The 26,585-nt window shown below is 38.3% G+C and overlaps 1 protein-coding gene across 1 annotated transcript in view; it reads right to left on the bottom strand.

The window, feature by feature from the left end:
* The window catches only part of setbp1 (SET binding protein 1), an 81,352-nt gene that overhangs the window by 34,558 nt on the left and 20,209 nt on the right, over positions 1-26,585 (bottom strand). The window contains exon 2 of the mRNA XM_081365440.1: positions 20,277-20,910. Coding sequence (XP_081221566.1) covers positions 20,277-20,747 — 471 coding nt within the window. The 5' untranslated portion in view covers positions 20,748-20,910. The remainder of the gene's footprint in view (positions 1-20,276; positions 20,911-26,585) is intronic.

The following is a 26,585-nucleotide window of genomic DNA, read 5'->3' as shown; positions in this document are numbered from 1 at the left end:
ACTACTATCTTGATAATAATCCTGCAAAAATTTACCTCAGAAGTTCTGGAAGTTTCATTTCAAGGAGCAAACGGATCCCGCTGAGGAATTAGGTCAGTTCTGTTTGCTTTGTTCTAATCGGAATGAATGAACGCAAAGATGCGTGCTGTTGTGGAGCTACTACAGCTGGCAAAAATACTGTTTAAATATGAATCGCGTTTCTGTGTATGAATGAATGAACGAACGAACGCACAGATGCGTGCTGTTGTGGAGCTACTACAGCTGGCAAAAATACTGTTTAAATATTGATCGCGTTTCTGTGTATGAATGAATGAACGAACGAACGCACAGATGCGTGCTGTTGTGGAGCTACTACAGCTGGCAAAAATACTGTTTTAATATGAATTGCGCTTCTATGAATGAATGAACGCACAGATGCGCGCTGTTGTGGAGCTACTACAGCTGGCAAAATACTGCTACTGTTTTAATATGAATCGCGAATACAAAGAAAGATTACACTGGAAATATTGTTACAATTTTAAATGTTGTTGTAATTGTATAACCTTAAAAAATAAATAAATAAATAAATAAATAATAATAATTATATATAATTATATATATATATATATATATATATATATATATATATATATATATATAATTATATATATATATAAGGATAGATGTAAACAAAATCTTAAAAGGTCATTATAAGCCTTCTCTTTAAATAATTTTATTATGCTTTATTAGTGACACATTTGGGAAGAGAATATATTCCAAATCTGAAAATACAGTATGAGAACAATTAACTGCACAATTACTAGAAATGTTTACCTTGGATATTGTACAATTTGCAAGCAAAATTTGTGGAAAAAAACAACAAACCAGTTATATATTGTCCTTGTATTCTTGTGGCTCAGTCACACACCTGAATGAAAGGCTCATTACGTATGCAGCCTCATTATGCGGGCCCCATTGACTCCAGGTGTGAATCACGCCCACCCGCATATGGCCTTTCCAAACAAAAAGTGTTTTACAAGATTTAAATCAATGTATTGTGTTATGTGAATGATTAGGCAGGATGATTTTCACATCATTTTGAAGAAAAAATTCTAGGCAACGTCATCCATTAGTCAAAAGTCTTATTTACATATATTTAGAATGTGTTTTATGGCCTTATTTCAGAAACTTTAGTTTTTTGTTTTTGAGAAAACCATGCATAAACATTATTCTATCAAAAATACAAACATGTACATGCAAGTTGTTCACATATTATGGTAGCCCTGTTTGTGCTAAATAGAGAGAATTTACACCTTTGCCATTAATATGTTTATAAGCAACTGAAAAAAGCACAAATGTCAGGGCATGTCAGAACATCTCAAGGACCCCAAAAACCCCTCAGACCCCAGAGGGTTAAAGGTCTACAAAAAAAAACAGGTAAATTAAATTAATAACTAGGTACTAAAAGTAAACTATTAAAATGTAACCTCAACTGTCAGAAGATAATCTTTGTTTCTTGCGTAGGAAGTTAACATTTGCATTGTTTAAGTACAAACAGAACAAAAAGAGCACAGACAGTTAACTGCTACATTCTTGCTCACCAGACGTGAGGTTTCCCAAACCTTCATAATCCTAACCAACATACACACGAGAGGCTCTCTGAAATCACCAGGCTCACTTTATTGACCAAATCAAAGGCTCTCACAGGAGAACCTGTGGTTACCAAAGGCAGCTGCCCTGCAGGCATCAGCACAGGCAGGAAACACACTTTCACAGCATACAGGCCTCAGCTTCTTACAGGGGACCCAATTAACAAACCGCTGTTACACAGAAGAGACACCCACACATGCTCTTCTGCAAATGTTTGCTATCATATTCCCTCATTTCTTCAGGGCAGTAATGGCTTATAATGTTAGCAAATATGGTGTCATTTGTGTCATTTGGATTTGCTTGGCAAACAAAGCAGCTAAAGTACATGTACATGTAGTACAATGTAAATACATGTAATCATGCAACTGTGGAGCATGGCGTCAGCAACGACAAAGTCTATATAATACCTTATTCAAAAAGCACTTGCTTGGCTAGGGTCAAACGAATGGATTTAAATGTAAGTGTAAATGTAAATAAATAAACCTGCACATAGGTTTTATACTAACACTGAAGCTTATAAACAAAAGCTGGGAATTATTATTGCTGCACTGGCAGGACAGCCAGCTATTAGCGCACTGAGGGTCACATTCATGAGATGCCCCAGAATACTGACACAGTTTTTTTTTTTTTTCTCAGATCTATCTTGAGAGTCAGTGTGCTGAGCTTTGAGGTCAGACCTTGCCACTCACAGAGAACTGATGCAGTGAGAAGCAAACAAATCCACTGCAGGGAGTTAAAAGGGCCCTCCAAACACCAGGGGACACTATAGACATCTGTATCGATACACGGCCAACAACAGTAATCGTAAGTCATTCATTTTCAGTGCGAGAGAGTGATTTGAGGTGACGAGCAGCAGAGACCACTGGTGGTACAATAATGCTGAGCAACACGTGAGCAGCATTAAATGAGGCAAATACCAATGAAGTCAGTGAAACTCATGTGATCTGCCACCTAATAAAGTTGGACAGCGCAGCTGATCTCACATTATTAATTAGTAGTCGATTTTAGCATCAATTCCAGTCAAATTTCACAGTTCTCATTTCAGGTACCATTACTTAAAGGGTCATGAAACCCTAAACCAATTTTTCTGAGATTTTAACAGAGGTAGGTGTGTTGAACACCATAGAAGACAATGTTATAATCTGTAAAATTTAATAATAGGATATAAATGGTTAAATTTGAGTTTGTATCGGCTATTTTCGTCTTCCGGGTTTGAAATCTTCATCGAGTCCACGTCACAGGATGTGACGTTTTTCTGTACGGATCGTCCGGTGAGGACTCATCGTTCTCTCATAATTATTAATGAGGCTGAGCCTTCATATCCAATGAGAAGACACTTCACTGAATTAATCATGATACCACGTGGATCTTTCCAAAGACAGACATGTCAAACTGTGATATCGCGTAGTAGATGAGAGAGGCAATGATGGGACGCGCGTTTGTTTTCATGGTGCAAAAGTTCCAGTGCATCTTTCCCCGCGATGCTGCCAGGGCTGGACTCTAACTGCGGGCGGTTGGTTGGCCATCAACCACGGGCACATCTAAACTATGTGTGTGTAGCAACCATTCAACTGGAGAATGGTGGACTTCAGCCTTGTACACCAATGCAGGTTTCGTCTTGCTAGTGATGCGGTCCCGAGGACTTTTCTATCGCTTCAGAGGTGTGTGTGTGTGTGTGTGTGTGTGTGTGTGTGTGTGTGTGTGTGTGTGTGTGTGTGTGTGTGTGTGTGTGTGTGTGTGTGTGTGTGTGTGTGTGTGTGTGTGTGTGTGTCTAAATGTAACCCTGACAGTTTTTACTTGCCTTTTGTTAAATAATCACTCGTTATTAAAATGTAGATATTTTGATAATACATCAACGCATGCTTAGTTTGTGCAAATTTATGTCACATTCATTGTCCATCTTTAGTGGGTTTAGGGGGCGCGTAGTCTAGGCTATTTACGGAACGTTTTTTTTTTTTTTTTTTAAGCGGAAAATTTATTATTTTCAAATATATGCATTTATAGTGTTAGTGTATATAAACAAATATATATTTTATAATGGCCGATATGCATGTACATGTATATGTTTTAAATAGAATGATTACTGTAGTAGGCTAATATGTGTAGCAGGGCATTCAGTTACTTTTTAAGGTCAAAAATAAGGTGTCAGTGTATTTCATTAGACTTTAACTTTGCCAGCTATAAAAAATCTAGCATTTTCTCACGTTTTACCACTGACAGTGACGGTCGATATGCATTGGCCACTGGCTTTGACCACTCCCTTCTTCTCACAGCCACCACGCCCATTTAAGTTGCATTTTTCAAAAAGATTATGAGCTAGACTTGAGCTGAAAGAGGGGGGTTTCATGACCCTTTAAATGCCACAAAAAAGTGAAATGCAAATATTAACTAATTAAATTAAAACAATGGCATGTAGCCAAGAGTATTTCTCAATTAAGTCAATTAACATCTTAAGTAGGGGTGGGCTATATATTGGTATACACGATTAACTGGTAGAAATTAGTCAACCAGTAGAGATTTGGCTTGAATGGTTAAATATAAATACCTACGTATGCGTCAAAGTGACCATGTATTTGCAAGTAAACACAGTAATTTATGTTTTAAGTGAACGTAAACAGTTGAGAAAGAAACGGTCTTAAAGTGGTCTTAAAGTGACCAAAGTGACTCAAAGCATCCAAATTTACCTGCTGTCATTATTATTGTCCGGGTTTTTCCTGCATTGAAATTTTTTGGGCGGCCGCCAAAGTGAATTTTTGTCGCGCCAAAGACTTATTTGATCAGTTATTGTGACTTATGAGTGATGTAGATGACTGCGGCACTTGTGGCAGGGCGATGTCTGATTAATATTAACAATGAAACAGATAGCAGCAGGTCTAAATGGACAGATCTATTTTCTATCTGTTAACATCCACTTAAGATATTTCGGACCGTGTTTACAACATACTCATGCAACTGCGAGCCTTGAAAAGCAGCCGTCTGTTTTGAGTAAAAAAGAAATTCAGTATGGCCAGTACTATTGATACTGTAGGAAAACTGGTATCAAACTATTAACATTAAATTAAATTGACTTAAATATACAGAAGTAGCATACTTTTGAAATTCATCTTAACATAGCAGTCAAGTTGAAGCGGCAACTATAGCAACCAAGAGTAACTTTGCGAACTCCTGCAATCGGACTGTTGTCAGTCTGGATGCCCCTTAATGTGGAGGATGATGAGGTCCGGTTGGACTGTTTTCTCATCCAGGTGGTGTGGGTCACTTCCTGTTATTTTGAGAGCCCAATGGGCTGATATGGGATAATGGGCTACTTCATAACAAACTCAGGCAAAGTTCCCTCAGAGCAAAGTCCAATGTGGGAAGCCTTATAAGCTGGCTGACATCAGGAGATTACAGGGTTCAAGACGGGATCAGGATCAATGAAGAGGGACTTAAATCTCGAGTAACACAAAAGTGTGCACAGAGCACTCAAGTGTGGTGGCTTTAGGAGGATGGAGTGCCCTTTTACACAGTGCTTTTCTCTCACTGGTTCAAACTCAGGGGCAGGGAGGGTGTACTCATACTACTAATGGTAGTAATACCACATAAACAGGCAACATGGTCAACGTGGATCTTTGTATAGTCTAGATTCACAATCGCACCTGCACGCCACAGCTCTCAGGAGGGTTCGATTGGAGGGTTTGTGAGTTAATTTCCCTTTATACGACAGGATACAGCTAGTTTAATTTGTTAATTTAAAACCTGGAGACCATATCCACTGTTGCCTCACCGACTGAACACAAACCCCATTGAGACAGCGTGAAAAGCGGTGATCTGTGTGAAATAAATCCACTCCTCCTGAAAACACCAATAACATTACAGTCTGTAACCCTGTGCCCTCCCACATTCCTTGGGCACTTCTCTGGTCCCGAAACTGTAATTTGACATCTGGGCAATATTAACGGAAACTGCGGCTAAACAGGGTTTTTTGTTCCACGGAGCAGTGATAATAAACAGTGCTGATCTAGAGTAGGCTACTTTTAACCCTCATGCTCTATTAGTAAAGGAACAGTACGGGATATAACAGTGTGAGCACTTTGATGTTCTTCACTTTACTTTTTATTCCTTTAAAAGAATAGTTTGGTCAAACATGAAAATTATTCACAAAAAAAAGAAAAAAAAAAAAAAAAAAAAAAATCCCAAACTCATTTGGCTTTCTTCTGTGGAAAAGGACAAATTTGACACTGCTCTTTTCCATAGAATGAATGTTCTAATCTCCAAAAAGAAAAATAGTACTAAAGTACAAAAAAAAAAGTGCTGTAGTGTTCTGAAGCCATATGATAGCTTTGTGTTGGGAACAGGCTGTTCCTATACTCCAACATCTTTAGCTCTCAAATCTCATTCATACATCCGCATATTCAAACTCGATTTGACAGTTTGTTGGCATCAATGATTCCAAAACCCCCTTTTGGTCAAGTTTGATAGTTATATGTCGCTATATGTTTTCACAGCATGAAAAAGAGTAATTAGAATATTGTGTCTCTAACATCTCCTTTTGTGTTCTACAGAAGAAATAGCCATACGGGTTTGGAATAAACTGAGGGTGAATAAATGATGACAGTTTTTGGGCAAAGTATTCATTCATAACCATAACTAGTTAATTTTAGTCATTTAAAAACTTGCCAATAAAACAAACTATTAAACAGAATTATATGTATTTGTGGCCACTTAAGAACAGCAATTGGAAAGCAACTAAAATCGCGGTCCAACTCTACCATCAACAAGAAACGTTGCTTTCAGCTACTGGCCGCCAATCAGTTGCAAATTATGCTAATCAATTAACTAACAAACAACTTATCCTAAAACATTCATTTAAGGTAAACTGCTGACATGCAGCTCAGAGGTCCTGTCTGCTCCCTTCCAATCATGATAAATAGACTTCAATTTGCAACCAAGTCTAGAGGCCAAAAAAAAGAAAGCAAAAAAGATTTCACCTGATTTACAAGGCTTGAGAATGAACAAATGACACAGGGTGTGATTGTAGCTCTGAATGATCAACAGCAGTGGTCCTCAAATGGATCCAAATTTCATATTTGACGTCAAGTGGTGATTTAACAGTATCAAAATTATTTATATCACGAAAACAAAATTTTGATGGGTCCATGCTCTCAGCAACACATTCAATACACAAAACATAATGATCAGCACTAACCACATTTATCCTCAATACAAAATAACCGTATTTAAGGTAGACTAGGTCATATTTTCACAATAATAATTAATTTTCAAGTGTGTTCATGTCACACAACCTGACCATGCTAGTTAGTTAAGATTTTATAATTTGCATTTAGCATAAAGAATTTAAACCTTTCCAAATGTGAAGCAACCTAAATGACTACATTACCAACTTCGTAACATTAAAGTTGAGAAACAGGATGATACTGCAGTGTAAGGTGACGCTTGCTTACGTTTTAAGGAGAACATATGTATACAGTCCACCCACAGCACTGGCATTTGCACAACAGAGGGATTGTGAGCGTGCCATGAGATGCCTTGAAACGGAGTACCACATACAGACATGGGGGTAAATGATATTCTTTGTATGTAAGCTAGGCATAGCGCTCGTAACAGAAATATTCATGGATTAGATGTGGCTAGCAACAGTCTGTTTATAGAAACCACCAACCAAAATGTAAAGGTCTCACCAGGGGGGAGATTCCAGTTGTCTAAACCCTGACCTGCGTCTGTCTGTCAGAGTCAACCCAGCTTTACTAGTATGAATGCAAAGGGTTTCAGTATTTCTAAAGCATTTGACTACTTACACCAGGGGTTCCCAGACTTTTTTTATCAGTCGAAAACCCCTTAGATGTCAAACATTTAGCCTACTTGAAGTAATAGCAATGCTATAAACTTCTGTCCACATAATTGTTGGAAATTATCCAAATGTGAATTTAAATAAAGTGATCCTAGCACACATTGCATTCCCAAATTGCATGTTAATCTCAGCGCTTCCAGAGATGAAGATGTTTTGCAGAGATGATGATGTTTTACAGAGATGTTTACATCAAAACGATGCATCAGCATTACAGTGTACACTTGATGCAATTATTCCCAGGTCTGATGTGTCAATTAAAAGATCATTCTCCCACCAGTAGGGCTGTCACTTTACGTTCGAAAATCGATTGCACAATCGGTTGGACCAACCAACGCAAGTTTCGAAAACGAAAATAGGGAATCGATTTTAACGGTCTTTTCTCGGAGCGCGTCCAGCTCGTCACGATACGCCCACAGCGAACGCGCGTCACACAGCAACTGCAGGCTCTGACAAACACGCATAACAGCAAATTATCCTTCTGCATAATGCGTCTCTTTTTACTACAAAACTGTGAATTCTGCCGGTATGCAGACAGTCTCATGCATTCAGATACAAATTCGGGCTACGCGTCTACAATCGCCTACGTAGGCGAAATTTGTTTGACATTTCTAATCGTAAACACAGCCATGTTGAAGACTGAGGTAATGTTTTTCATTTATGCTATAGCAGTCCACTCTGCTTATTGTTTTTCGAGAATGTTGCACTCCTGTTTGTCATTGTGTACGAAACTTCACGCCAATAAATCATCAGAAATATTGCAGACTTGTGCGCGTCTCAAGCGCCCTCTTTACGTTCGTCCTGATGCCTGTTCGTTGTCCGTGGATTTGCCCATATTTTGCGTTTAAAATGGAAACGTCTTTAGACATGGAAAATCGATTTTACAATCGATTCATTGAACACTTGGGTCTCAAAAATCGAACAGGATTTTTTCACAAAAGTGACAGCCCTACCCACCAGCTGTTTTGAAAGTGGTTTGTAATGCCTGATTCAAAGTTGAATCTTGTTCAAGCTAATCAAAATAGCCTAACACCTGAAACCATTGTTAAGTACTAAAACACACAACACAATCACTCTGGGCTCCAAGTGGACTCAACTCAGTCTATTTAGACTTTTATAGATGTAGAATTTAGCTGAAATATATTGAGCAAGTAAAAGTTCAGTTTGGTGCTTGTCCAAATTGGTGTAGCTTAGTTAGCTAAATGGGCCCCAATTTTCATTTCCGCACAAGGCTGCTGACTGATTCATGCTGTCAAATAATTTGCACCAGGCTGAAATTGGTCTTTTTCTCTCCCCCTCACACACACTCAACCCATCCCCCAGAGCGGCCCACCTTCCCAACAGTTCACCCCAGGTTAAAAGAGCGCTATCTACTCAAAGTCTTGTCAAAGACACAGATTTCATTACCAAAACTGCACTCCTAATACATGAATGTCATTTGCCTGAACAGCAGTCCTGATGCTGATAGCTTTATTAAAGACCGGTAGCGATGTCCACTGCCCTCGGGTCTGGGATGAACACATGCAATGGCAGAGTGCCTGAGCTGGCTGAGGAGGAGGAGGGTTAGCTTGAACAGACACAGAGGGGCAGCTGGTCTTTCAGCTGCAGTAAATCATATAGACTCAGCCCAAACCCAACCCCCACACCTCTCCAAAGAAAAAAAGAAAAATACCCCAGTCCTTCCAACCCAGTGGGCCAAAAAAACAAAGACAGGGACCACTAGCAAGCAGCTGGTAAGAAGAGTAATCTCAAATAGTTTCACCTGGGATCAAACCGCCACAGTGAGATGTCATAAACTTAGCAAAATAAAAATACTAAAGGTGCTGTTTCATGCAAAATTTCGGCAAAATTTCACGAAAAAGGGTCAACTGATTAATGATTACGGTCCATAGTGTAGCGATGTATGAAGCACAACTCAGACAGAAGTCACTTTCAAACCAAGAAGCTTTCTGTTGGTCAACATGGCAAGTTCGCATAACCAACTGAACCTGATGCAAAATTTGTGTGTGAAATTCTTTCGCCCTCACGCAGAATTCCCGAACGAGTGGATTCCTATTGAAATGACTGGATTTTACATGCAAAAATTCACTGAACAACAGGTAAATGTGACCACATCCTTAACTCACATCAAATGTTATCAAATGACTGGGTCATTTCTCATAAAATATGAATAGAACTGCAGTAGAAGTGATCTTAAGCCATTGTGAAAAATTGCTGTCATAATGGCTAGGGTGTTCTGAGTGGTTGCTAGGGCATTGCTATGTGATTGCTGGGGTCTTGTGGGCAGTTGCTTACTGACCCAAGTAAAAATATCTGACCTCTAAGTCTCTATGATATTCTAGTCTCTAGATATGACTTAAAGGGATAGTTCACCCCAAAATTTTGCCATTACTTACCTTGCCTCAAGTTGTTCCAAATCTGTATGAGTTTCTTTCTTATGTTGAACACAAAAGAAGATATTTTAAAGAATGTGGTTAACCATAGAGTTGATGGACCCCATTGACATTTTTGGGTGAACTATTCCTTTAAGTCCCTCCTTCATTATAAGTCTGCAGGATTTTTTGGTCCGTTTTATTGTATGGCTGTGGAATTGTTTCCATACAAGTATGTTTAATACTAGGATTGATCATGTTCATGTTTAAGCAATAAAAACATTAATGTAAAATTAACACAAATTAACACTTTGTGCAGGGTGAAAATAAGGATTTTACGTACCAACAAAGTAATGTATGCTTAACATATAACCTACATACAGACCATATTTTAGCAAATTCTGGTCACACAGGACTCGTTCTTGCATTCAACAGATGGATGAAGCACAACAGAACAAAAACGGCATAGTAGAAATGTGTTGTTCAAGGTGTGAAACACCAAGAAAATGGCAAGGCATGATGCAATGGCTAAAGATGTCCATCTAACGTGTACAAAAGCAACACAAATGCTGAAAAATAGTGCAAGAATAGCCTACATTCTGTGTGAAAACAGACTGACAAACTCCACTGCAAAATGGATTGCTGTAAACTGCAGCAACCAGCTTATGTTCAATGACATGGAAATAAAACAAACAATATTTTGACTTCTAAAAGGCAGAGTAATTCAGAGTAAGTCTTTTAATTATTTTCGTTAGGGGGCTTTTCTTAGCAGATCTTGAAATATGCAATTAATTGTCACTAATTTGATTTAATGATCGACAGATCACATAATTAATTTCAATATATTTTTAATCAATTGACAGCCCTTATACTTAGGATTATGGTTTTTGAAAAGTACTTGCAATAGCAGTAGTTATTTTTGCTTTAACAAGTACCAGTAAAAACCGATGATACAAAATGATAAAAATATCAACAACTGCATCCCACTCATATTCATACACCGATTAGACAGTCCCTGAAAAGAACAATAGTAGCTAGAGTACTAAATAAAGGAAGTAAAACCACATTCAGGGACTTTTTTTCTTGTTCTGACAGTCTCCTACACACAAAGGTCAATTTTATTTGACTGTTCAACTGCCCACAATTTCCTCCCTGGTCACCATCGACACCCCCTCAATGACAAACAGCTTGTTATAAATACCTCACATCAAGAGGCTGAGGGAGTCACCTATCGACTTCAGCGAGAGATGCTGAATTAATTTTCCGGTGAATACACTGGATCGGCTCCTAATGATTACAGTCCCGTATTAAAGGATGACTCCACGGGCGCTGGGTAATGAAGCTTTCGGAGCAGGGCTTGTGTGACAGAAAGATAAGAGAGTGGCCAATGCCATTAGTACATAAAAACCAGCAGCCAACAGGAGGGCTAGGGTTTGGACACTCTTAAAAGGGGCTTCCTTATCACACCTCACAGATACTTAAATGGATTTAAACCTGAATTCAGCTCCTGCCGATGGCGAGATAGACGAACGCAGCTGAAAGGTGATGCTGGCAGTAAACCAAGGAAAAATAAACACCACGTCAGTTTATGTGAGTCTGTATTTCTTTTGATGTGATTACTGTTGACTCTACTTCACTGGCAACTATGGATGGGACACACAGGCCAAAAGAAAATATGATGCATATGTCAGTTGGATCCGTCCGTGGCAGTAGATCACTTGGGTGAGCTATGCATTTGGGAATAAAGGCCGGACTTTTGGCGGGTGGACAAGCGCTAGCTTGTATACACAGAGTTGATGGGCTGTAACGCTGAGTGATGAGCCCTTATGTGTGTGTGTGTGTGGACCAAGCGTGCTGCACAAGTCCTGAAAAGTGTCTCGATCGCCCTCCCTTTGGCTGGTCCCAGTATAGGTCATAAACCCCGCCTCTAACGAACGCGATAGAAACTAAACAATCAAATTACACTTCAAATGAATTTTTTCCAAAGATGTTTTCTGTCATTTTAGGTAGCCTAGTTTTTTTAACGCTGATGTAAATGTAAGTGTTCGTTTTTTAAAATAAGTTTGGTCTTAGTTATTTGATGCTATAAAAACGGGAATGTGACATCATGATTGGCAGCTTCTCTAAACGAAGTAGTCACCGAGGCACCAACAGACTTTTTTGGGGATTTTCGGGAGGAGATTGGAGCTTCAGCTTTAATTTCTACATGTCCATAACTGTTTATTTCACACTGACATAATGAGTTGTTCAGCAGTAAACTGTAGGCTACTAACGGTTTCTGCGAGAGTGAGGGCGGGACTTTGATATCGCGGCTTTACTTCCTGCTCACTACTGCGCAGACTCGGGTCCCGCTTTCACTACTGCACAGAAGCAGGTCCCAAATCTGCGCAAGATGTCAGAGCCACATTAGGACTTTGGCAGCTTCAGCTTTCACCAATAGAAGAGAGTGAAGGGGCGTCATCCATCTTTTTTTTTTTACAGTCAATGGTGTGGACGTTGAGGTACTGAAGTGATACATATTGAACAGAGTGAGAGGAACTCAAACAGAGGGTTTAACCCAGAGTTTAATATAGGCACACACACACACACACCCTTGAGCCTGATAAGGCTATTACTGGATCTCCAGACACTATAATTGTCCACACAAAAGTCAAACTGATTACTGAACGTACACACACTACAGGTCAAAATTTTGGAATAATTACAATATTTCTTTTTATGTTTTTGAAATAGGTCTATTATTCTAACCAAGACTGCATTTATTCAAACAAAAATACAGTAAAAACATTAATATTGTGAAATATTAGTACAATTATTTAAAATAATGGTTTTCAGCATCATAAATCCAGTTTTCAGTGTCACATGATCCTTCAGAAATCTTTCTAATATGCTGATTTGGTGCTCAAGTGATTTGGTCATCATGTTTTCCACAAAATTACCAAGCAGCATAAATGTTTTCAACATTAATAATAATAAAAAACATTATTAGTAATTAAGCCCCAATAATAACGGATACAAAAAATTGAGCAGCAAATCAGCATATCAGAATGATTTCTGAAGAATCACGTGCAATGAAGACTGGAGTAATGATGCTGAAAATTCAGCTTTGCCATCACATAAATAAATGACATTTAAAAATAAATATAGAATTTTTTTCAATTGTAATAATATTTAACAACATAACTGTTTTACTGCCTTGGACACAAGCCTTGGACACAAGACTACTTTTTAAAAAAATCGTAATCATTCCAAACTTCTGACCAGTAGTGTATATTTCGCGAATGGGCCATGCTGAAAAAATAATGAGAATATTGTGACCGTGTCAATGGACTATTATCCAAAAGACTGTAGCACCTAATGAAGGCCCAAACACAGATGTGAACGCTGAAAAAATAATCACGGCTGATTGAGCGAAATCAGTGAAATAATTTGATGTACAACAGTGTTGTCTGAGGCTGACTGCAGGTTCTCTGAAAAATATTTTGCTGCGCACAAAGGCTTAGTGGCGAAGTCAAGTCCTTCCCTTAATTACCTGCTATTGTATCACACGTCTCCAGCCCATCCCCCGCCACAGTAGGGTCCCATTTTAACCAGGCTCCCCATATGCCCCGGCTCACTTGTTGGCCTTTCCTCTTTGCCACCATCTGGCATATTAGTTCAGCCAAAATGAAAAAAAGAAAGAGCCAGACACAATGAGACAGAGAGCTAGCCCATCTGCTCCCTGCCAGACTCCCCAATCATTACTACACAAAAGCTGCATTTACCCTGCTACACAATCCACCGTTTTTAAACCTCTTATCCCCTCCGCTATCGTTGCTCCAAGAGGAAGTCATCCCTCAACCTGATTATGGATGCGTTTTTTTTTTTTTTTTCAAGCAAATGCAAACCAAATATGAACAATCAGGGGGACAATACAAGGTAGAGGCGCGAAGGAAGCGTTCGGCCCCACAAGTTCGTCTTGACAGGGAAAACGATCCTCTCGGCCCCCTTGTCAAGTCAAGGCTCGAGTGGCTCGCTCTCTCCCCTGACGAACACGCACCAATGAGCATGCCCACTCCGGCGGAAATGGCTGACAATCAAAGTGTTGTCGTCAAACATGGAGCAGTGACGGGGCAAAGATCGCTGCCGTCTGGCCCTCAGAGAGCGCACGCTCACGCATTGATCCACCTTCTATCGGGCTTGTCATCACAATGAACTCACTACTGTGTTAAACCACAGGGGTGATACTGGATACAAATATATTATAGACTTAAAGTCAACTGCGCTTCAGTGGACAACCGAACATCTACTACCACACAAAGTGCATGCTATATAAAATGTATTTAAGTTCCAGAAGTAACAATCTCCATTAAGAAATAGATTTTTATCAAAAATGTATAGACCTATCATGAGCTCAGAGCTTAGCAGGTGATGATATTTGCTTCTGTAGAAGCCAAAGGTCAGTGTGATATCAACTTCACCTTTAAAATATTCCGTGTAACTGCCAAATTCCCTGCGAAGAACTACATTATCCCCAATCCTAAAATGGGCAGCACCTTGAATCCACCAATCAGTGAAGTCACTGTTACCATAGAAACGAGAACCACACCAAACTTGCTACAATCATAAACAATTATTGTAATAGATAGATAGATATAATAGTTTAAATTATATTTGATTACACATTTTAATGTTAGTATAATTATTAATTCAAGGTTTAGAACTCTTTATTGAGGCCTTTTTTGAAATCCCAGTGAAGAAAATGAACAGGAAAAATGCAAAATACAAAAAAGCAGGCGATCACTACAATCATCCAGAAACATTTGTACTAGCCTTTTAAATTTGTTCAGAGTATTTGAACAGAAAATGTGAATTCAAACTAAATGTTTTTCTTCACAGTTTGGTAAAAAGGAAAAATAAATAATAGGTGCCATTTGCGAAACCAATGGGTTAAGTCTTAATGGAGATGCCAAACACAACGTGTCCTGACCTCTGCATATTCAGACCGCCTAATTGCACATCCAGACTCTGTGCTTTTACAATGCCAGCGAGAAGGCTGCGATCTATTTCTGGCTGTGTGGTCACACTATTGTGTGGGTGCAGAAAAATTCTGCTGCATTAAACTAATTTTCCAGCACCGCAGCCCACGACAACACTTAAAGTGCAAAACAGGTCATCAAGTGGAGTGAGTGGAAGAGGACGTCTAATCCATGTGAGGAGCTCGAGTTAATTCATCAGAGTGCCGGTTTGTCTAAACTGCCATTGCCCTGGCGTTCTGATTACACTAGCAGGGGGGGAAAGGTTGTTGCTACGAATGGAAGACGCAGCGAGCAGCTGTCGCGGTCCGAGTGGGCTGATGTAAGCCCTATTCTCAGCGAGTCCGTGGCGGTTTCAATTACGCACTAACCCCTGACCCCACGCTGCTTGTAACCGAGAGATGAGAAGAGGTGCTGGGCATGACGCCTATAAGCTCCAAACGGCAAGGACAGAATGGGCTTTGGTGGCTCTAAATGAGGAGTTTGTGGCACTGTCCCTTCTCGAATTGAATGGGATTCCATCTGTAGTGTGTGTTTGGGGGATGGGCGGTCACTTTTCTTTGCCTTTTTGGAGCGGTTTTCTATAGACACGGCTACACTTTAGACGGTGGAGTGAGGCCACCTCTTCTGTTCTTCCTTCTGCCCCTTTTGACCCTCTGTCTGTGGTCAATGTGGAGATTGCCAGAAAGAGACAGCTGCACTCCAGGCTTCCCGCCTCAGTTCGCTGTTGCTCTTTGAGCCTTTCTTGGTTTTCCATTGATTTCTCCATCAACCTCTCAGCTGTGTGTATCTGCCGCTTTAGAAAATTTCATCTCTGTGGGGTGGACGGAGGCTAAGTTTCCCAGCCCGAAAATAAGAGAAATTCGAGACCCCTTGGCTTTGGCTTTGTGGCAACAATGTCCTTCCTCTCCAGGCGAAGAGAAATCCCTGGGGAAATCAGATAACATGCAGCCACATACAAAATTCAAGGCCAATAATCAAACCATCAATTGTTGGGATCAAGTCAAATGCGTTTGGCAGACGTGGATGGGCTTTTAAATGCACATCACACGAAACAGCAGGAGCTGGTCTTCCATTACAGTACAAATAATTCATACCCTGAGAGATTACTGTAAAGATTAAAAGATATGAGTGCGTTTCAACGCCAGAGATTCCACACGAAACACAATCAATTTGAGCCTGCGGTGCGTTTGCTGAAAGATGCTGATGCTGGCAGTTCCTTCTCTGATTCAGTAAGCACAGATTTTTTTTCTCCCTAATTATGGTCAAATTACAGACTCTGGCTGTGGGATCACCAGCCTCTCCTCCCATTCTCTCCCACAATCCTTCATTCTTCTGCGAAGACGGGGAAAATGCGACATATCTGTTTTAAAAACTTGATGCAGCACGCTGTGGTGAGCTGGAAGTGTTTACTAAAAGGAGCCATTTTAGAGGCTCACATTTTCATGAACTCACACAATTTGGCAGAAACCTCTGTAGCTCTCCCTAAAACAAGTAGCAGGATCATGGTACACTGATGGTATCAAACATCTGATAAATACCATGGACCTGAATCATTTACTTAGGATAGCCAATGTCACACTGGCAACATGCTATGTTTGGCACCATTTTCTGAATGTATGCACTACAACTATACTCGTACTCCACAGACAGACTTATCGGCCAACGCAATGCTGTTTTTAGAGCATCTCGCTCCATGATTATTGAGTTCTTGTTGTATTAAATGCTTAGATCATCCAAAAATGAAAATTCAGTCAGTCATGGACTTTCAATGGAGAGACAGAAATCTCTCAGGTTTTGTTAAAATATTTTCATTTGTGGCTCAAAGATGAATGAAAGTCTTGTGGGTTTGGAGCAACATGAGAGAAATACATTTTTTTGGGTGAACTAACCCATCTTCTGTATTATAAACTCAAAACCAGCCTAATTACACGGGTCTACCTTGTGGCCTAGGGAGTCACAACTAGTTGATTTTGAAAACAGTAGTTTAGCACATTCCTAGTATTTACATGGTACTCTAAGAGACTTCAAAGAATAGCTGTGTACTACTGTTCCATGAAGCATGCTGAAAAAAAACATGAAATTACCATGGTACCATGTCGAAAAATCATTCTACTCATATAATTCTCTTATCCCAAATCTAAAACAGTCTCAAATATTCAAAAAAGGCCCTTTACACTAAAGATATCTGGATTACACATAAGTCAATGAACTCGCTGAGTCTAAATGCCACAAAAGGTTAATGACTAGCTGTTACGTTACTCTATGGCACACGCTGGACACACTTCATTTGACAAGTAGCCAAAAAGCCGAAAGCCCAGAAAATGCAATTGTATTATCTAAGCCCAGCACAAATGTGATTTTTCTTTTTTAAAGAGAAGAGCACAGACTTCAAATACCATGTGGATTGTTCAATGAAAAGGACATGTCAAAAGCAATGTTCACAAAATTGAGAATATGAGCTGTAAAGATGTAATTGGCATGATAAAATGTCTAAGTTGTTAGTTATTATAGTAGCTTGCTTAACCCTCTGGAGTCTGAGCGGTTTTCTGGGCCCTTGAGATGTTCTGACATGCTCTTACATTTGTGCTTTTTTCAGTTGCTTACAAACATATTAATGGCAAAGGTGTAAATTCACTCTATAAAGCACAAACAGGGCTACCATAATATGTGAGCCACGTGTATGTACATGTTTTAATTTTTGAGAGAATAATGTTTATGCGTGGATATTGAAAAAACTAAAAACTAAAATTTCTGAAATAAGGCCACAAAACACATAGTAAATATGTGTCAATAAGACTTTTGACCAATGGATGTCGTCGCCTATAGTTTTTTCTTCAAAATTATGTGAAAATAGTCTTGCTTTATCGTTCAAATAAAAACATACATTGATTTAAATTGATGTAAAACAGGTTTTGCTTGGAAAGCCAATATGCGAGGGGGCGTGAACGAGGAGTGGTTTACACCTGAATTACCACCCACTCTGCATAATGATGAGCCATTCACACAGGTGTGAAACTGGCTGAGCCACAATGCTTGGACAAAAGATATTTAGAAGAAGACTTATATTGACCATTTAAGATTTTGCTTACATCTATCTTGTACATATGTTGTGCTATTTTATTAAAAAGGTTACAATTACAACAATAATTACAATTTCAACAATATTTCAAGTGTACTCTTTCTTTGTAAAAAAAGAGAAAGATTATAGGCCTACATTTTATCTATGTATTCATTACTTTGAATATAGCCAACATTGGAACAGCTAACATCTTAGTTGATGACTTTATTTTTGACAAAAATATTAGGCTATTTTATATATAGAAATTGCTAAACAAAAGCTTATTTGACGAGGCAGTATATTCTACAGTAAAAACTGTACCCAAATCTACTAAACAAAATGTTGTCTTTCATATTTCGCCTGACTGTAAAGTTGTTTTCATGAAATATTAGGGCATATAAATGTTAATTTGCAGTTTACGTTGCTTATACAAATAGCCAACATTTTATTTCAACATATTTCAGTCGATTTTTACTCATCTCAGTATAGCAATACAGTTTGCTAAAACATCATCATTCGTTGACGATAGGCTTATTTACTTTAAATCCAGGAAAGTTGTTAATGAAAAAAATTATTAAAATTAAGATACAATTGATACAAAACGAAATTCGTTTTAAAGAAAGGATTTGTACTTTCTGTTTTGAGGTCTCTGTGAAAGTTTGAAAGTCTTTTAGTGTTTTTTTTTTTAGAGCTCGCGTCCATAATGGAGAAAAAACAGAGCGCATGCCGTTCATTCGTCAATAAACAGAAACCCGAGAAGGAAAAACTTACTAGTATTCCTCAGCTCGTATTCCTCGTATTCCTCATTATTCCTCACAGCGCTGCAAGACGGTGTAAGCAAGTAATGTTCTGAATAAACTTGTGTTTTGGTTTTCTCGAGCTGATGGGGGCGTTCACAGGATTGCGCGGATTACCTCAGCCATTTGCGTTTGAATAGCGCACGCTCTCCGTGGGCGGAGTCACATTACATTTGAATTAGCTCTAATTAGGTCGACTGGAATCGCTCTCTTTTAATACAGATTTCACAAGATGAGAATATTTGTTTTTTATATAAATTACTTCATTTAAAAGAAGAGATTTCAAGCTTCATAAAGACATATATCACTTGTATGTGTGAGAAGTATTCACTGAGTTATGGTTCATTTTCGGACGCGTTTCAGAATGGACTACACGGACAGAGAGAAGGCAGAACTCGCTTCGTGTTAATTTTTCTTTATTTGTCGAAAAGCACAACACTATGTTTTTATTGTGAGTATACACAAAAATAATACACATTTAACAGAATCGATTGATGTATGGAACTCCTATGGAAAATCAAAGTCAACAGAGTATTCATGAGTTTCTTTTACACTGATAAAAAAAAAGCGAGCTGGTATCGCCGGCGATACCGTCGACCTCAGGGGGTTAAGAATCTTAGTCAGATGCCATAGTTAATTTGACACAAACAAGGATGGGAGAGACGGAAAGAGAAGTAAAATTTATACAAAGGGATATGTAACGCAAAACATTTGCAAATTTACACAAGAATTTCAACTAACGAATGATTTATACAGAAATTAGTTTTTCTAATGCTTCATGAATGAGGCCCAATATGTCGTACTGTCATAGGTTGCATCTATTTTTAATAATGCATTCTTAACGAATATTTATTTTTTGGTCCACCAGAAATGTGTGGAAAGAACGGAAGCCTGTTTCTGCCATGGAATTAAAAGGTAGGCTAATTGCTGCTTTTTATCATACAATTCTGAGAAAAAAAGAATTGTGAGTATTCTTTGTCAGAATTGCGAGCTTATATTTTGCTATTTACACTTGGGATGCACCGATATGAACATTTTGGCTGATACTGATAATTCTTAAATGGATACATTTCGATAAATCGAAATCCAATTTGTTTTAAATAATTATTGAGAGCCAGATTACAAATACAAAAGTCTCACCATTAAAACCCATGTCCCAAGCACATAATTATAATGTTCTCATAATTTTATATATATATATATATATATATATATATATATATATATATATATATATATATATATATATATATATATATATATATATATATATATATATATATATATATATATATATATATATATATATATATATATATATATATATATATATATATATATATTTCTTCACAGGCTTCCATAGGAAAGACATATTTTTTATGTTTTATCAGCTGAACATGGCTCAGTTACACTGCAGTCAAATTCAATACTGCATCTAATCTGACCACGGTCCATACTAGCTATTGCTGTAATACCATATCACATCAGCACAGCAAAGTGATCACATGACACAAGAAAACAACAGCATTTCTAAAGAGTGACGGTTACACTAACCCTTTTTCTGGGTGGTCCTTTATCTTCCTCTTTCCCTCCCTTGCCACTCTTGGCTTGCTTGGCGGTCTTCTGCTCTCCTGGCTGCTTGATGGTGATGCGGATCTCAGGAGGACAGATGTAGTTCTCCAGGTTCTTTGGAGGCTTCTTGGCCCGCTTGGTCGTTTGGATCTTCAACTTCAAGCTGCCTTCGGAGAAACTGGCCTCCTTGATGGAGAATTCCTGCTCCTCCAGCCCATCTCCCTGCCCCCACCTCTCACTGTCCGCATTGGAAGTGACATCCATGTCCTTCCCCAGACCGAGGTCTTCGTCCTCTTCATGGTCCTGTTGCTCTCCAGGTAATGGGAGGCTCTTCATTGGACTGGCGAGGAGACCCACCTCACTGAGGTCTGCTCTGTTTATGGTGGTAACAGTGGAGAAGAACTCCTCGTTTCCTTTGGGCCGGGCCGTCCGATTAAGGTCTCTTTGCTCCATTGATAATCTCAAAGCTTGGTCCAAGAATCAAGAAACAGGGACCCAAAAGGACAGTTGGGCACCGGTCCGGGTGATTGAGTTCAATCAGTGAGGGATGGCTTTTGGCTCTACTGCTCCCGGAATCTTATAAATCTTGATAAGGTGGAGTTTTTCCCAGGTGAAACTGAAAGTAGAGTCAAAAAAGAGCAAATTATTAGTTGATTAAAACTATAAACATTCATATATGAGACATGCTAAATCCTATTAAACAGGTAAAAAGTCTGTATAAAATCATTTACACATCACATTCTCACTAACGTGTCGTACCATGGCTAAATCCCTTTTTTTTTTTTTTTCAGGGTTAATCAGTTTCTGCTGTTCTAACAAGTACCAAGATGTATTGTTAGCACTTTAGGTTTCTATTTCTGTTACATAGTGTAGCCCGCTCCAGACAAATCTCATAAGTCCAATTAGGCAAACATAGATGTGTATTAATAAATACCAAAAAACCTTTTAATTATTTTTAATTAGAGATGCATGATTTATCTAAATTTGGCTGATATATTAAAGCCGATAAATAATGGATTATTTCCTTCAGCTGAGACACTTCAGATGCTCACTGGTCGCCATGATGGTTTTAAATTGCTTAAAATATAATTTAAATCACTTCAAAAAGGTAAATACAGTTAAGTGCAACATGTGAACCTCAAGTGTCATATAGGCTACATAAAATTCTGATAACATTATGATTGTGTGCTTGGGACATGGCTTTTAATGGTGAGAATAGATTTTTTTAATCAGGCTCTCAAAAATTAAAGAAAAATCTGGATTTAGATTTATAGGCCAATATATCGGGTATCGGCTTTTAAATATAAAGAATTATCGGTAACAACCAAAATTTTCATATCGGTGCATCCCTAATCTGAACCATATAAGATATTGGATGATATTAAAGATTTTGTTTTATTGATCCTCTTTAATTTTAACCATGTTTTTACATGACTTTTGACATCATCTAACGCTCACTTAATCTTGAAAAACACATCGGCCCAGTTCCACAGACAGGGCTTTGATTAAGCCAGGATTAAGCTTAGTTCAATTAGGGCATTTAAGTAGCTTTTATAAACGTGCCTTAGAAAAAACATTACTGGTGTGCATCTTGAGACAAAACAATGACAATGGCATATTTTAAGATATGTCAGAGCAAGTTGCCCTAAGTTAAAACTGCTTAAACATGCATTTTAGTCTGGGACTAGTCTTAAGCCTTGTCTGTGAAACCAGGGGTTCATTTCATTCAAAAATCTTTTTCTTAATCTGTAGCAAAACTGAAAAAGAATATCCATTTTTAATATTTCACATTATAATGCTAAGATGCCAAAATTTTTATTTAAACCACTGATTTTAATTTTAACTGAAATGTTTTGATTTGACATTTATTTAGACACATTAGTAGGCTATATCATTCTGAAATCAGCCATTTATTTGCCATTACATGAAAATAATTGACAGTTTATTGATCAAATTTAAATATAAATTTTAAACACTTAAGTATGTCAGGGCTGGTATGAAGTGATGAAATACTTCCTCAGTACTGTAATTCCTATTTAAGTGGGCAAGGTGAATTACTGAACAAGACAAATCTGTCTTTGATAAACCACCAATTAATCAGGATCGGGGTTTAAGTACACAGTCTTCAACCCGAAACGGTTGTACTGCTGGCTCCAGGCAAACTCCCTGACACCATAATTACATTGCTGACCAGCTCATTTGCTTTAGTGGTCAGTTGAGTAAGCCTAGTCACGGTGTGAAAGTCAACAAATGAGGCCTCTGGCCCAGTGATAAACACTTTCCAGACATCAAACAAACCACAAACTGAGGGACCACAGACCTGGAAAAGCCCAATTAGGGTTGAATATAACACCTCCACAGCACACATCAAATTGGGCATTGAATGAATTTAGCATAATTTTGGGGGGGATACCGGCTTTCAACATATACAATTATTTCAGTCCAAACAAACCACGATTAACTAATTAAATGACACAATCTGTTGATTGCACAATTAGATCTAAAAATAACTCTAAAATGCATTCTGATTGGCTTAGACTGATGACATACGGATGTTATGTCATACCTATGTCAAGGCCCAGAGACACACACAGTTAAGCCTGACAAAACAAAGTTGACAATAGCCAGGAATGGTGGACCATGGCAAATGTAAAACTAATCCTTGAAATAAGCAGTTTCTATTTTGGAGAGGAGATCAACACAAACTCTCCATTCCCCAAGCATCAGCCGCATGATGTCAGTATTGATGTATATAGACAAAGGGTTCGGAGCATCGAGCTCAGTCTCTCATCTGCTCTTGGCTTGTTGTCAGATAGAGCTCAGTGTCATTTACCCTTTCAACTGCCAGACAGGTGACAGATGAGAGGCTACTGAAAACAACGCCAGCTATCGCAAGACAGCCTGGATCCACGCTAGACTAAACAGCTCAATCTATCCATCATATCATGACAGTCAAAATAGCATGTTTCTCATTCCAGCCCGTGCCGACTCAAACACAGCCATTCAATGAAATCCTCAATGAAACCCAGTTGTTTATCTTACTTGTCTATACCTCTGAGTAGTGTCCCGATGCATCTTGGGTGTTCTAGCTATTTGGCGAACCAACTAAAAAATGTGACGCCAATTCATAACGGCCACGTACACACTGCAACTAAAAACAGTTGTCACTCCTCTTTAAGGCCTTAATACTGTTCTGTACGAACATGGTTCAGTATGGAAGCTGACTTAAAGTAAAAATATATAAAAAGGTAATTGCGATTATTTTGACTCATGATTTCTTACAATTGTGACTTTATACAGTATTTTACAGTTGGGACTTTATGTCTTGGAATTGTAAAGAATTGCAACTTTATTTCTTACAATTTTGTATATCTCACGATTAGGGATGCACCGAATTTTCAGCTACCGAAAATATTCGGCCAAAATAGCTATTTTTAGCTTTGGGCCGAAGCAGTTTTGGAGGGTCAGGGCCCGGCTGAAATCAGCGACCGAAACAGATGTTTAATTAACGCTTCTCAGATGGCACGTTTTGACTGTGTTCAACGTATATTTCATGCACACAATGTGGATAAGCTACAACAGATAAACATGTCAGCCATGTGGATACTAGCTCTGGATTGACAATATTAATTTCTTGATTTTAATCAGTAATGATATGGTCTCTTAAATCTAAAATATTTTAGTCTGTGCTGTTTTCTGTTGATGCGCAGCGTGAACAAAATTTCACTAAACATTTGTAGCTCGCCTGCCATCCAATAATTGCAAACTTTGTGCTTTGTTACTATTAATATGAAGCAACGTTTTGAATTTCAAAATCCTTCCTCACATTGCTTGTCTTCTGATTGGACATTTCTCTGAACCCACCGCGAGTGCCAAAGAGAAAACCAGCGCATGCAAAACAGGCTATCTTCATCTAAAATGAAATTATTTTGTTTTTCGCTCCAGATATACCCTTATCAAAATAATATGTTAATTTTAAAATGTAGCATTAACATTACAAAACATTAAATGTGCAAAAAAAGGTAAACAACTAGTATTTTTCAAGTCGACTAGCAGTATCGTTTAATCGACTAGTCTCGCACATCCCTATTCTTTACTATAAGTGACAAAACACCCTAGCAACCACCTAGGAACCCGTCAGAACAGCCAAGCAATCGCCTAGCAACTATCCAAAACAAATATCCATCAACCTACAGTACAACCACTCAAAACATGTTTGTCTCAAGTCACTAGCACTACTTTTGTCAAAAAGATCTACATAATACGGATTAAACTGTTGGCATTCACTTCCGCGAGTAAATACGGTTGTTCACATAGTCAGTCAATAATCAAGGCTGGAGATTTCTTGACTCAGTGTGATTCCTGGTTGTGTAAGTCTAATCCATACACTCACAAAAATAATGACTCTTACACAATACTAATCCCCAACACCCAGTTTATGTAACAGAGAGCCCTGTCTGTTATAGTGGGTACGCTAACTGCACACTAATTGTGTAAGAAAACAGTCGGCTCATAAACAGGTTTATTATTATCACAAATACGCCCCGGGCAGACCGTGGGTAACTACAACGCATAAAGCAGTTCTGTGTCAGCAGCACTGCCTGTGGCAGACTCAAAGGGGGGCATATATTCAGACGCTCATACTCAAGGGGCTTTGCATACTGATCTGCCCTCTTTTCTGATGCATCTCAATTAAGATGATCAGAGCATCAGGGGGCAATTATCTGAACGAATTCATCTAGCTCAGCTCAACAAAATCAGCTCAACTGGGTTATGACTATAAATCAATCAAATGTGTTTCAATAGTTGCTGAAAATTACAAAAATAAACTGTAATCAGGGTTTAACCCCCTGAGGTCGACAATCACGCCGGCGTGATCTGCTCGTTTTTTTTTATATCAGTGTAAAATACTCTGTTGATTTTGATTTTACATACTTGTATTGTACAACATTCAAAACTGTTAAATGTCTTCTTTTATTTGTGTACACTCATAATAAAAATAAAATGTTGTGTTTTTCGCAAAACAAAGAAAATAAACATGATGCGCGTTCTGCCGTCTCTCTCAATTTGAAACTCATTCTGAAACGCGACAGAAAATGACCTGTAACTCAGCGAATGTTTGTCACACAGACTTGAAACGCATGTCTATACAACGCTTGGAATCTCTATTTTTAAAGTATGTAAATAATATAAAAAACAAATATTCTATTTTTAAGTAATCCATACGAAAGCAGCGGCATGTACAGTTTCTCAAACGCGTCCTCATTAAATTTAATTTGAACACGCCTACGAGCGCACGAGCGATTGACATGCAAATGATCCATGCGGAGAAACGCAGACCTGTAAACGCCCTCATCACCTCAAAACAAAGAAGCAGAGACTTCGTAACTTACTCCTTACTGTGTTTTAAAGACGCGCCTGAGCTTACATTGGATTTAGGCTACCTCAGAAGAAGAAGAACGCAATTTAAAGACAAGAAAGATTTAAGGTAAGAAATTTTTACATATTAGTTTGTTATTGTTGCATAAATGTCACATTGCAGTTGAACTGTTGCTAGATATATGGGGAATATTATAATATTTAGACCCGTGTTTACTGTTAGGCCTACTGTGTTTGTGGATATCTGGTCAAACGTAGATATGTATGTATGGTAACCATAATGTTTTATATTTGAGCGCGATCGCGTTTGAATGTATCAGATTTTTCAGCGCGATCGCGTTTGAATGTATCATTTGAAAATTTGAAAAGCAAAACGCACCAAACGGCTTCATGTTTTTACTATTACAGTATCTCATTTCATATCATCATAACGAATGGAAACATTTGAAGTAACATGATAATCAATATATTTTTCTCTAGCTTGGTTGTTACTGAAATATTTTGGAAGATTTATACTGCTATCTATTGTTATTATTATTTTACCCAGCACTGCGCATAGCTTATGCCTACAAGGCACAACAAACCTTGTGTTCATTATATTATATATTGTTGGAAACATTTGTGTGTGTGTGTGTGTGTGTGTGTGTGTGTGTGTGTGTGTGTGTGTGTGTGTGTGTGTGTGTGTGTGTGTGTGTGTGTGTTTTGTGAACTTTAAAAAGCAATTTTAACCAGAAAAATCTAATATTTATTTCCAAAATCGTGCAGGCCTTTCTCTTGATATCAGTATGTTCACTTTTTTTTTCAGGGCCCAGATGCCACTGAGGACTTCAACATTTACATGAGTCTCTGGAACATGAACATGGTAAAGTGAAAATCAAACACCTTGGAAATTAAAGGTATGTAGTATGTACA

Source organism: Scardinius erythrophthalmus, assembly GCF_964197995.2.
Source record: "Scardinius erythrophthalmus genome assembly, chromosome: 5".
Lineage (NCBI taxonomy): Eukaryota > Metazoa > Chordata > Actinopteri > Cypriniformes > Leuciscidae > Scardinius > Scardinius erythrophthalmus.
This window is presented reverse-complemented; position numbering and strand designations above follow the sequence as displayed.